This window comes from Conger conger, chromosome 3 (assembly GCF_963514075.1).
Source record: "Conger conger chromosome 3, fConCon1.1, whole genome shotgun sequence".
Taxonomy (NCBI): domain Eukaryota; kingdom Metazoa; phylum Chordata; class Actinopteri; order Anguilliformes; family Congridae; genus Conger; species Conger conger.
The window spans coordinates 39944026-39957787 of NC_083762.1; the positions used below are offsets into that span (position 1 = coordinate 39944026).

Genomic DNA, 13762 nt, shown 5'->3' on the forward strand with positions numbered 1-13762 from the left:
AATTTTCTTAATGGGGAGCTCTACCTGGCTCGTCCTTAGCCCAGTTTGAAAAAGTTAGCCGGCTGTTGTTGCTCCAATGGTACTCCCCGGTGCTGTTAGCGTCATCTAGCCCCACCCAGTAATACTGGGTCTCGCCGTGCTCCCTGATGAGACTGCTGATGTAAGCCTGCTCAAATCTGCAGAGGAAACCACACGATTGAGCTATTGACCAAGCGATAAAAGCACAATAGAGCAGACCTGGATCAAATATGTAATTGTTTTGGGTTCAAATACTTTTCTGTGCTCAACTGATCTTGCCTTGCCTGAAATTGAGCCAACCAAGAGGACCAGAGGGCGGGGTTCTCACTTTTTGAGAGTATGTTCCAGTATACCGGACAAGCTCAGTAAAGCTTAGGAAAGTATTTGAATCCAAAAAAAATAATGTATTCGACCCAGAGGTGCAGTACAGTACAGACTGCATGTCTGTGTCTTGGGTTTTTTTCTGGTGACAGATTACCTGTTCATGATTGTGAGGTCACACCTATCCTTGAACAAAACCTTTTTGGCATCCACCTTGTAACATGCATTGCCGTGTCTCTTCCACTCCTTTGAAATAAACAGAGCAGCGACATAGCACAACTGTGTGAGAAACTGGATTACCAGAAAAACCAGCCAGTTACCATCATCAAACATCACCATCAACAGGCATCATTCGTTCTCGCTTCCTGACACTAAGTGCAGACCGCAACGTGCCATCTTGCGGCTGATCTCATAACGCTAACGGACTCCCTGCAAGCCAGCTCTTAATAGACCACAATAATACGCTTGCCAATAGGCTGCAGTACTGTTGCAAGCGCTGTTTGAACGGCACCTTGTCAAATGGAGAGGAAACAAACCCAAATCCACAATGATATGGGTGAGCTTGGCTTTTCGATTATTCAGTTTGTGGGTTTTTATGGTTTTTCAATTACTTCCTCTCCAAAATCTGTCAAAGAAATATAATGAAATTTAAAAAACAAAGGTATTTTGATGCCACACCTCACAATGATCAATACATATTTCCACTCTGCCAGCTTCTGGCCACAGTGACAGTTAAAAATCTGAGAGTGTTGAGTGGCAGCTGACTCCAGCACCAAATGAGACCCAATGTCTGATTCATAACAAACCATAAATGGTAAATGGTCTACATTTATATAGCACCTTTATCCAAAGCACTGTACAATTGATGCTTCTCATTCGCTCATTCACACACACACTCACACACCAACAGTGATTAGCTGCCATGCAAGGCACCAACCATAAACGATGCTTACCCCATCAGTGGGGCATCCTTCATCAACGACAGTCTCTGTGTCCTCTCCCTTCTTTTTACACACGTAAGGCAGCACATTTTCACATGCGCTGACTCTCCAGAGAGAAAGCTGTGACAAAGAACAGGAAAGTTATTTAAACAGTCACACCTATTCCTTTTTCTGACATTTGTTTATAGAAGTCTATGAAAGGCACCCATTTCGTCTTCACTAGAATTTAAATAAATGCTAGAAAACCAAATACGTATCAGCTAAAGAAGAGATAAACATTTTGTCCACAGCTTTTCTGATGATTCCAAATTGCACACCTCTCCGAAGTAGGACACGCAGTTGAGCTTGCCATCTTGTACACGAGGTTCATTCCTGGCCCAGTGGGTGAAGGAGACTGGAGATTTGTCAGTCCACTGGAAAGGGGAAGAAGCCTCCTCACTCTGAAGACCAGTCCAGATGTCCATCCCTCTGTCTGCAACAACCACATCCACATGTTACCTACATCTGTCTCCAATAACCACTTCCACATGTTGCCTCCATCTGTCTGCAATAACCACATCCACATGTTACCTACATCTGTCTCAAATAACCACTTCCACGTGTTACCTACATCTGTCTGCAATAACCACATCCACATGTTACCTACATCTGTCTGCAATAGCCACTTCCACATGTTACCTACATCTGTCTCCAATAACCACTTCCACATGTTACCTACATCTGTCTCCAATAACCACTTCCACATGTTACCTACATCTGTCTCCAATAACCACTTCCACATGTTACCTACATCTGTCTCCAATAACCACTTCCACATGTTACCTACATCTGTCTGCAATAGCCACTTCCACATGTTACCTACATCTGTCTCCAATAACCACTTCCACATGTTACCTACATCTGTCTGCAATAACCACATCCACATGTTACCGACATCTGTCTGCAATAACCACTTCCACATGTTACCGACATCTGTCTCCAATAACCACTTCCAGATGTTACCGACATCTGTCTGCAATAACCACATCCACATGTTACCAACATCTGTCTGCAATAACCACTTCCACATGTTACCTACATCTGTCTCCAATAACCACTTCCACATGTTACCTACATCTGTCTCCAATAACCACTTCCACATGTTACCTACATCTGTCTCCAATAACCACTTCCACATGTTACCTACATCTGTCTCCAATAACCATTTCCACATGTTACCTACATCTGTCTGCAATAGCCACTTCCACATGTTACCTACATCTGTCTCCAATAACCACTTCCACATGTTACCTACATCTGTCTCCAATAACCATTTCCACATGGTACCTACATCTGTCTGCAATAGCCACTTCCACATGTTACCTACATCTGTCTCCAATAACCACTTCCACATGTTACCTACATCTGTCTGAAATAACCACATCCACATGTTACCGACATCTGTTTGCAATAACCACTTCCACATGTTACCGACATCTGTCTCCAATAACCACTTCCACATGTTACCGACATCTGTCTGCAATAACCACATCCACATGTTACCGACATCTGTCTGCAATAACCGCATCCATATGTTACCAACATCTGTCTCCAATAACCACTTCCACACGTCACCTACATCTGTCTCCAATAACCACTTCCACATGTCACCTACATCTATCTCCAATAACCACTTCCACACGTTACCTACATAAAAAGGCATAAAACATATGGAATGGTTGCAAACTTGCCAGGAAGAGGATGTAAATGCATAACATGCAAGAATTTCAGAAATTGATTGTGTCTTGGGGTCACCAAGTCTAAAAAAAACATACAATGGAACCTCCATACCAGAAAAATCTTTGGAAGGGTGCCACAAAGACAGCCCTTACTGAGCACAATAAACAAAACCAATTAATCAGGGGTGCCAATAATTCTGGAGCCCACTGTATCTTGACTGTCTGGTCAGTGTTCTGTCACGCATGGAGACACTGTTACACAAAGAAAGATGGTATACTGTATAATCTGAAAGGACCCTTACACGGTGTAGTTCTCTCTTGGTCGTGATAATTCTCAATCAGTATAGGTTATGAATTGGTCTAGATTATTTTGCAAGTAATCTTTTTGATTATTCATCTCACAACGTAAATGAAAACAGGTTCAGCAGCGTAGGTTTGGGCAGAAGTGGAAATTCAAGGGGACAGAAAGTCAAAACTCCATGTGTTTCTTCTACCCATGAACTTTTACTTTATGAACCTGGATATTACACCTCTGCTTTATGTCCTCCTTTTTCCAGCACACCAGCCAGCAATACATATATTTAAATGTTAAACAATTTCATGACACACAGAATAATAGTTAACCTAGTACACAATATATAATAATAAATAACCTAGTAAAGAATATAATTATATACAGTGCATCCGGAAAGTATTCACAGCGCTTCACTTTTCCCACATTTTGTTATGTTACAGCCTTATTCCAAAATGGAATAAATTCATTTTTTTCCTCCAAATTCTACACACAACACCCCATAATGACAACATGAAATAAGTTTTTTTGAAATTTTTGCAAATTTATTAAAAATAAAAAACTAAGAAATCACATGTACATAAGTATTCACAGCCTTTGCCATGAAGCTGAAAATTGAGCTCAGGTGCATCCTGTTTCCACTGATCAACCTTGAGATGTTTCTACAGCTTAATTGGAGTCCACCTGTGGTAAATACAGTTCATTGGACAGGATTTGGAAAGGCACACACCTGTCTATATAAGGTCCCACAGTTGACAGTGCATGTCGAAGCACAAACCAAGCATGAAGTCAAAGGAATTGTCTGGAGCCCTCCGAGACAGGATTGTCTCGAGGCACAAATCTGGGGAAGGGTACAGAAACATTTCTGCTGCTTTGAAGGTCCCAATGAGCACAGTGGCAAAGATTTAACTCTTTGGCATGAATGCCAGGCGTCATGAAACCAGGCACCGCTCATCACCTAGCCAATACCATCCCTACAGTGAAGCATGGTGGTGGCAGCATCATGCTGTGGGGATGTTTTTCAGCGGCAGGAACTGGGAGACTAGTCAGGATTGAGGGAAAGATGAATGCAGCAATGTACAGAGACATCCTGGATGAAAACCTGCTCCAGAGCGCTCTTGACCTCAGACTGGGGCGACAGTTCATCTTTCAGCAGGACAACGACCCTAAGCACACAGCCAAGATATCAAAGGAGTGGCTTCAGGACAACTCTGTGAATGTCCTTGAGTGGCCCAGCCAGAGCCCAGACTTGAATCCGATTGAACATCTCTGGAGAGATCTGAAAATGGCTGTGCACCGACGCTCCCCATCCAACCTGATGGAGCTTGAGAGGTGCTGCAAAGAGGAATGGGCGAAACTGCCCAAAGATAGGTGTGCCAAGCTTGTGGCATCATATTCAAAAAGACATAAGTAGAATAATCAGTAACATTCTCTGAACTGAAACGGGACAATTACTGTTAATTTGAGCAAAGGAATAATCAAACCACAAAAAACCCCAATTTGGAGATTTCAGGAAGTGAGATGAATTAAATGGAAAATGAAAGCAGGGTGAGATCTGCAGGAACTGAACAGAAGAGAACCAGGCATTGTTTTCTTTAAACCCGCGGAAGTTCCAGATCTGTTGTGGTTAGGATGAAGGGAGAAAGGAAGAGGGGCATTACCGGTGTGCAAGTCGTTCATCATCTCGAGTTCTGCCAGGCTGTGTGTGCTGACCAGCGCCGCCTTGCTGAGTGTGCAGATCTGCTGGGCATCCCCTTGGGCTAACGGCTCTTTCACCAGCTTGTAGCAGAACCCGTTCCACTGGCGCCAGCCACTTTCACATTTTGCGGACTTGAGCACCCATGGGTCTGCAGGTGGAATCCGTTAAGACAGAAGGGTTAGGGTTAGGGTTAGGGTTAGGGTTAGTGTTCGCTAGGCACACGTGCTAACGCCGCTCGTCTGACTCGCCACTTTTATGGTGCTGAATGTGGCGTGCCACTGGCCATTTACGGTTCTGTCCAGGTGCTGATCCTGGCACGTGGGTGCCACAGGGGAAGTGAAAGCATTTTACTATTGGGATGCACTCCCCTGTGATGTTACAACGTTATACAATGTCTAAAGTATCGAATGTGATCTTTTATGTTAGAGTGTCTACTGCATTCTTATATATCTTATATATTCTTATATATATAATGTAATTAAATTTTGCCTATGCACACAGCCATTTTAAACAAAGGACCACAATTACAATGCAGTACAATAAAATATTCATACGAATAATGTAACTGCAAGACTCTATATGAAACTGTTTTGATAGCAAGTGCCTTAGCCAGTGCCTTGATTAGATTAGAATTGTAATTAGAAATTCAAAAGAGAGGCCTATTTCAGCCATTGGTGGTGCAGACAACTGTGCATTTGCACTAGTAATAAGAATGTCAGAATTAGTGTCACATTCAAAACAGAATTTAAATGTTAAAAAATAAAATTCAAATAGATCATTTTGCATGTCAAGGTGAATCAACTGTTCATAGTGGTATCGGCATGGTGGGTTTCGTACGAAAGGAACAGAGTAGCGGTGTTCAGGCACAGGTAAATATTGGTAGATGGAGTAGGGCAAGTGGTAGGCAACTCCAGTTTCCACAGATTATCACTGAGCATCTCTGAGACCTGATATGTTTTGTGCTGAGAGCAGATTTCACTGAGTTAACAGTGCTGTGTTTGCAAGTAAGAAGCTAAAGTACTTGCTGGGTGCAGCTGAAGCAGCTGAAAGAGGAAGTCAGTGGTTGTGGCTAAAGAGAGACTAGGCTAGTTGGGGGGGCATCTTAAACTAGCTAGCAGATAAGGCTAGTGATTTTATGGAAATCCATAAGGGACTGCATGTATTAACGGTGCCAGTGGGGTTATCACAGCCTAAGTCACCGGGGAGGTCTGTGCAGTTCTGGCAGCCTGTGTGGGGTGTGTACTATTGTTTGGCAGCATGGTTCTTGGATGATTTGTGTATTGACAGTGTTTTGTTCTGGAGCTGGTTGGCAGGTAAGGCTGCTGGTTATGTAGGTTATGTATGTGGGACTGGTGCTACTGACAATGCATTAACGATGCCAGTGAGGTTAGTTACAACCTTAGTCACCAGGGAGGTCTGTGTGGAACTGTTGTTGTTCTGTGCATGGGGAACACTAGTGGTAAGTGAAATGTGCCTGATTGAGGTATGAAGGGGGTGAGTCTGGAATGCCAGGCTCACTCAATTTATTTGGTTGGTAGGAACCATGCTAGTTTAGGAACATCTCAGCTGGGCCTTTATGCCCAGCCCTCTAATCATAAGCACTAGGAAATGAACATCATATCCTGTGTAATAACAGCTACATATTCTAATTTGCAAGCTTTCAAACTTTTCTTCTTCGGAATGTGTCATTGGCCCTTCCCACATCTCATTTTGCAATGGGTTTCTTCCTCCGTGGCATGTATTGGTCTAATTCTGTCTGCTGTGGCCTGTATTTGTGAAAACTCTTGGCTTAAGATCTAAGAAGTGATGATGCATGTAAACATCTTCATCTAATTTCTTTCTGCTTTTTTAAACTGCTCATGTGAAGAGTCACCAGACACAATGAACCGGGTGTCCTTTGTGCAATTCAAACTCAAACTAACATGGTGGATAGCAACATAGATCAAAAGACAGTAACATTTCATTATTGGAATTTGGCAGACGCTCTTATCCAGAGCAACGTACAGTTGATTAGACTGAGCAGGATATAATTCTCCCCTGGAGCAATGCAGGGTTAAGGGCCTTGCTCAAGGGCCCAACGGCTGTGCGGATCTTATTGTGGCGGATCTTATTGTGGATTAGAACCACAGACCTTGCGTGTCCCAGTCATTTACCTTAACCACTACGCTACAGGACACACTCTTTGGCCCGGTTTCATGGACAAAGATTGAGCTTAGTTCTGGCCTAAATTCAGCGTTGTAAGGAGAATCTCCATTGAAAATAGAATTTAATCTAGGACTAGGCTTAAGCGGTGTCTCCGGAATTGGCCCTAGGTGTCTTAATCGACTCAATCGACAATTTTGACTTTACCCCATTCAAGTTAATCAGATTAAGGCATTTTCATGACAACTTGGAGTATTGACTTCATCGAACATCAAAGTAATAGCATAGTAAACATAGCCATTGTTGGGTACAGTTGACAGAACGAACCAGTGAACTCGTAAAGAGCTTCAGAGAATAACAGACGGAGACATACTTGTTGGCTCAGGCAGAGTAGACGCTTTCTTGCAGATGAATGGCAGTTTTTTGCTGCACGCGGTCTTTTCCCAGAAGCCTCCGGTGGTCATCACTGCGCAGTCAGACTCTTTCAGGATCGAAGCGCTCATCATCCCTGGAAAAATACAAGGAGCTAAAACACCATCTTTTCAGAAGGGGCTTACCTATCTTGAATCTGAGCTGAATGAAGCCTGTAATACTAACCACTGCAGAATGAAACATTGAATTATTTATCAAACCTACTTTTATCAGTGTGTGAATGGCCCAGAGCGCACAATTGAATCGTAACTGTGCCAATGTTGAGGGTGGCCAATAGCGCTGCAGGGTGATAGTTCACCTAGACAGGGAGGGTGGCCAGGATGACCATGTCCCTCACCGGCCAGTCTGTTTATAAAAGCTGAAGGTGAAACGTCTTCCTCCAGCTCTTGTCTGCATGAGCTTGACCTCTGGACTGTGATGTGACATCGCGTGTTTCGGAGGAGAGCACACGCTTGTGTCCACTCGTCTGAGAACAACAATAGCGTGTTGTTCTCGGACCAACACTGCTTATTTTCACTCAGCAGTCTGCAGCTGTGGAATCACTGCATTAGCATAAGCTAATTCAGCCAACCAAGAGGACCATAAAGCAGGGCTTAGTAAAGCGTAGAAAAGTATTAGAATCAAAAACAATTACATATTTGACCCAGGTCTTGTTATCATTTGCTCCCTGGGGATGCCACTATGACCAATTATATGTCATTTACAGGACTCTCTTCAACAATGAATCATAAGGTATGCCACTACACCGAGGGCTAGTGTTTTAGCTGGACGTGCTAGCCAAGACACCACTACAGCACATGTGTAGTATTGGTAAACAACTGCAAAATATGATAAGCAGTTGATTCATAAAGACTACATTCAGGCATCTTTGCTATTCGGTGGGGGAAACATTGGCCTGGCATCAGGCTGCAACCACTTTCATCACAATTAATCCTTTGTCCATGTGTTTGTGTGCTGCAATTTAGAAGACAGCGTCTACATGCAAGACCACTTGGGCTGTGTTTTTGTATTTAGAAAACTGCTTTTTGTCCCTCAATTTATAATAAAGAGTTGCGATTGTCAGCCTGTCCAAATATAGCAAAAGGGGGGAGCTCTTTTCTTCATTACCCATACAACATTACGAGAAATTACACATTGTCCCGAGGGGCAGAGTATGGATTTTATCTAAACCGTTGGGAGCATCACTGGCCTGAGAGCTGGAAGCTTTAGGTGGATATGCCAAAGTGGAGCCACACCTTATCTTGTACGTGATGTGCAATGCGGCCATTGCGGAAAAAACATCTTTTGAGTAATCACCTTCTTTCCAGTTAACAAACGCGAGTGGAGAGCCATCCGACCACAGCCAGCCCTGAGTCATGTCCAGCTGGTTTAATCCAATCCACATCTGGCTAGGACCATCAGCTTCAGGTGAACAGGATGAGATGGAGAGAGAGAGACGAGGGGGCAAGAGTTAACATCTCCGTGCAGATGAATCCATCTGCTTCACAATTAGCACAAACATGGGAATATTGCAATGCACAGTCCATTACAGACAGATAATTCAACCTAAAATAAATATTGATGTTAATAATAATGATAAGAATAGGGTTGGGAACCCAGAATCGGATCAAAAATTCCAAGAACCAGGAAACTAATAAGGAATTAGAATTTTGGTTCTGCTTACAAGTTCCTAAATGCACATTTTCGCTCACGCATGTTTTAAATAAACTGCATTGATTAGATTGATTAGGCTACTTTTGCTAACTAGGGCTGTCCCCTTGACCAAAAATTTCACTTTGAATATGTACATTTTAAATACATTAGTTTGAATATGTTTGAGCTTTTGTTAATATATATTTTTTTAAATATTTAAGTGTAACCACTTATAATGCATATCTGGGACCATATGTATAAAGCCGCTCAGAATGACTCCTAAGAATGGTCTCAAACTTTGACTTAGGAGTTAGAAAATTCTCACCAAAAAGTAGGACCTAAGTGCTATGCCTAACAGCGCTAAGACCAATTATTTTAGCTTAGAGTAAGCAGCATTCTTAGGTGCTGATCTCCAATGAACTACAATAATGGCGCCCAGGAACCAGCCAATAGCAAGCCTTCATAGAGCAGCCTGTTGCATATACCGGAATGATCAGCAATTAGTTTGTGCCTCAATTCAGTTTATGTATATTCAAAAATGGAACTCAGGAAAAAGAGCTGGTCTGGGTTACACACAGTGCAGTTATCCAGCTAACTCAGGAAAAAGAGCTGTTCTGGGTTACACACTGATTTGCGGGAGATTTCTGAACACTTGCGGGTATCAGGGAGCAGGTGATTCTCAATGCCTGCATTCTTCTCTCAATGTATCTATTTTGCAGGCTTTTGAAAAAAAATTTTTTGGAATGCTTCTCTTTTTACATAATACATTACTAAATTGTAATCTATTTATGTGTTGTGTATGTTGGCTGCACGGAAAAAAATTCCATCTCTATGGGTAATAAAAATCTCAATCTGAATCAAAACCATCTTGTGCACTGTGCTACTTGCCAGACCCGCTGACGTTTTCGCATTGCTTCAAGTGATCAATGTCGATAAGACTGGAGATGAGAAATCGGCTGGCCTTCCCTCACCATTAAAGACGAGGTCCAGTTCCTCTCGGCTGGTGATGCTGAGCAGGTCGGCGCCCTGACTGGCACAGGAGGCCCTGGCTTGCTGCCAAGGCACTGCCAACTGATTGTTGTGCTGGTAGCAGTATCCCGAACTGGAATTTGTCCACAGGCGCTCACATCCGTCCTCTGCAAGGAGATTGATCACGCAGTTAATCATGACACAGGCTGGGCCAACCGGGCCGCCACACGCACTCAGCAACACAAGGGCCTCAGGGCTGTTTAAGTAGAGAGGTTAGTGTTACAATCACTGCTGTAAGCTCAACAGTACTAGATAAGCCTGTACCTTATACATTAATTCAATATTTAAATGCCCCATATAGGGGTAAAAGAGCCTTCTCAGGTCACCTATTATTTACACACTATATAAACACACTGATCCACGTGGATGAACAACTCCCCTTTTACAGTGGTGGGTGAGGTGGGAACGACCTGGCTGGTCAGGTCAGTAAACTGCCTCTCCGTAGTGGGAGGGCTCCACCAAACTGTCATTTTCATTCAACCAGCTACTGACAGAATGGAGAACAAATACAGAAAGTATATAATGAACTATACTAATGGCCTACCATTAGTATAGGGGCCAGGGAGTTCCTCCAAGTGCTGTACAATAAAGCCCACAGGGCATAGTAGTGAAAGTACACTCCAAACATTCTTGGGGGTTCTCAGAGACTGATTAAGACTTGCCGTATTCTAAGCAATATCCCATCATCCTGTCTGTGTCGAAATCTGCGGTCGTGGAGCACCAGGATAAGCCGTCATCAGTGGGGACGCACCCATGGTACCAGGTAGCATTGTAGCGGAAGGGGAATTCACAGGGTGCTCCCAGGGAATTTCCGCCAGTGGTAAACACGACTACAAACAGAGAACAGATATTTAACAATAAATTCCCATAGCGGTATTCTTACAAATAGTAATAATACAAATAATATGGATATTTAGACCTACGGGTTCAGTCCTGAAGATGTATCGCTAAAAGAATGGCAGCCTGCCACCGTGTAATACAGCCACTATGGGGGGTGAGGTGGAGAGTTTGGATTTATTTTTGCATATGTTGCCCATTTAAGGGTATTTAACTATTTCATGTCTTAGACTTCAGTGTAAAATACACAAAAATGCGAAACATTTAAAATGTGAAATGTGTGGCTCTACTGCAAAAAAAGTTTACTGATTTATTTTACTGGTTTGATTTGTATATTGAACATGTGTGTGATGTAACCAGGAGTTACGAAACCCCATTTATCTCCACCCAGAAAAACCAGAATTTTCTTGTACACATCACTGGCATGTATTTCCAGTGAAGCCAAAAAACGAGTTTGTGCCTGACAAGATTAACCCACAGTAGTATTTCCTGCAGCTTCGTAATGCTTAGAGTCCCTTTTCTTGTTTACTGTCAGGCCACGGAGGTGCGAAGATCACTCTAAGTAATGTTAAATGCATTAACTTCATGCTCCATTAAAATATGCCCGCAAACTTCCATATTTTGGCAAAAAGCTACCCATGATAACTGCCCTACCCCATGATTCCCCTTTATGATGACTGGCCCAGTGAGGACCATGAGGATTAGATGGCCCGAAAAGCATGGGTCACTGACACTGGCACAACACAGGCACTACTGAACGACCTGTAAATAACAAGATTCATTGTTGAAAAGCAATAAATGTTGGCATTACTTTGCCCTACAAGTATACTGTCTAGAATACAAAGTTCAACAGTGGTTGCGTTTAATTTGCTTCTGCCTCTGTTGCTGATCTGCCAGGCAGCGTTTTTTTCCCCACAGTAATTACTAGTTTTTTGCACAACCACCACCAGGTGACATGTGAGCACTCTATGTGAGCATGGCTAACCTGGTTCTGGTTCATGTAGGCTTCAAATAGTTCCAAACAAATCCTGGCCACTGAATGTGTGTATTCCTATTAGTAACATAAAGATAATGGTGATTTATGGTGACTAGTAAACAATATTTATGAATCAACTTGTCGTATACATTGCAGGGGTGGGTGAAGACAATGAAGCAATAGGGGGTTCACTTCAGTGCATTTGCCCCGCTGATATTTTGGCTATTCTGTTTCCAGAAAGTCATTTTTGAAATTCTAAATCAATAGGCTCCTCTTGGCTGTTTAACACGTTTCAGTCCGTGCATATATATTTTTTTATATACACTTATTAACACGATGCAGGTTTGTCATGTTATCATTTGCTTTAGCCTATCTTAGTTTATCTTAACCAAATACATGAACATGCAAGGTTGTAAACCACTGGTCTGTATACCGTTCTGTGTTATCTGAAACCTCACTTGTCCCACACAAGTTCCCAAGGCCGTAAACACACAGCCAAAAACAGACACTATCATTATTTACTGGTCACTTGTAACGTTACATCCCTGTCCAGCTTTACATGTGATTATCAACCCCTGCTGAAAAAAACTGCTTAAGCTAGGTTTTGAAACAGTTAATAGCTGGTTGAGCAGTTAGACCAGCTCCATACTCAACATGGTTTGATCAGCTCAAGCTATGTTTCAAAGCAGCTGGGTAGCTGGGGTTTCATTGCCCTTTAAGTGTGAAAAAAATGCGTTGTCTAAAATGTCTCAAAGAAATCCCAAAGAATAATGATGCTCATTTAAACTGAGTCCTTCTATCTGCTTGCCACGGCCAACTCACTCGTTCCAACACTGCTGGAAATACAGTGGGAGCAATAATTATTTGATCCCTTGCTGATTTTGTAGGTTTGCCCACTTCCAAAGAATGGAACTGTGTAGAATTTTAATCATAGGTACATTTTAACATTGAGAGACAGAATATCACATTTAATTCACAGAATATTAAATTAATAAAATTTATATGATGTTGTTATTGTGGATTATTTTGTGATATTCTGTCTCTCAATGTTAAAATGTACTTATGATTAAAATTCATAATTAACTTCATTTTTTTTAAATGATTTACATAACCTATAGTTGAGACTTGTTGAGCTATTGCTTAGGGGTGCAGTTGTTCCGTTTGGGAAGTGTGGAAAAAATGCGTTGTCTAAAATATCTCAAAGAAATCCCAAAGAATAATGATGCTCATTTAAACTGAGTCCTTCTATCTGCTTGCCACGGCCAACTCACTAAATTTATAAAATTTATATGATGTTGTTATTGTGGATTATTTATATTCTGTCTCTCAATGTTAAAAGGTACCTATGATTAAAATTCTACACAGTTCCATTCTTTGTAAGTGGGCAAACCTACAAAATCAGCAAGGGATCAAATAATTATTGCTCCCACTGTATGTATTGATAGTAACAGTAACAGTAGAGACACACTGTTTGTGGTTTGAGCAGGCCTTCATTAATTTTCAACTTTCATTTTCAACCTTCAATTTTAATTTCTTTCAAGTTTCATGATAACATAAGGATACCAGCAAGTTGGCTGGTTCACCTGTTCTGAACAATGGGCTACAACGGTAACATGTTGCTACACTGCACCAGTCATGAGTTTCTTAAATGAATCATCACATAGTACTATTTTTAACAATAATAAAAACAGAAGCTACTACGTGATGACACCATAATGATTGAAA

General features: G+C 42.0%; 1 protein-coding gene across 1 annotated transcript in view; it reads right to left on the reverse strand.

The window, feature by feature from the left end:
* The window catches only part of ly75 (lymphocyte antigen 75), a 57804-nt gene that overhangs the window by 37388 nt on the left and 6654 nt on the right, over positions 1-13762 (reverse strand). Inside the window, exons 3-11 of the mRNA XM_061234657.1 lie at positions 10887-11054; positions 10167-10331; positions 8860-8964; positions 7505-7639; positions 4952-5137; positions 1598-1752; positions 1293-1400; positions 497-585; positions 25-176 (exon numbers count right to left, since the gene is read on the reverse strand). Coding sequence (XP_061090641.1) covers positions 25-176; positions 497-585; positions 1293-1400; positions 1598-1752; positions 4952-5137; positions 7505-7639; positions 8860-8964; positions 10167-10331; positions 10887-11054 — 1263 coding nt within the window. The remainder of the gene's footprint in view (positions 1-24; positions 177-496; positions 586-1292; positions 1401-1597; positions 1753-4951; positions 5138-7504; positions 7640-8859; positions 8965-10166; positions 10332-10886; positions 11055-13762) is intronic.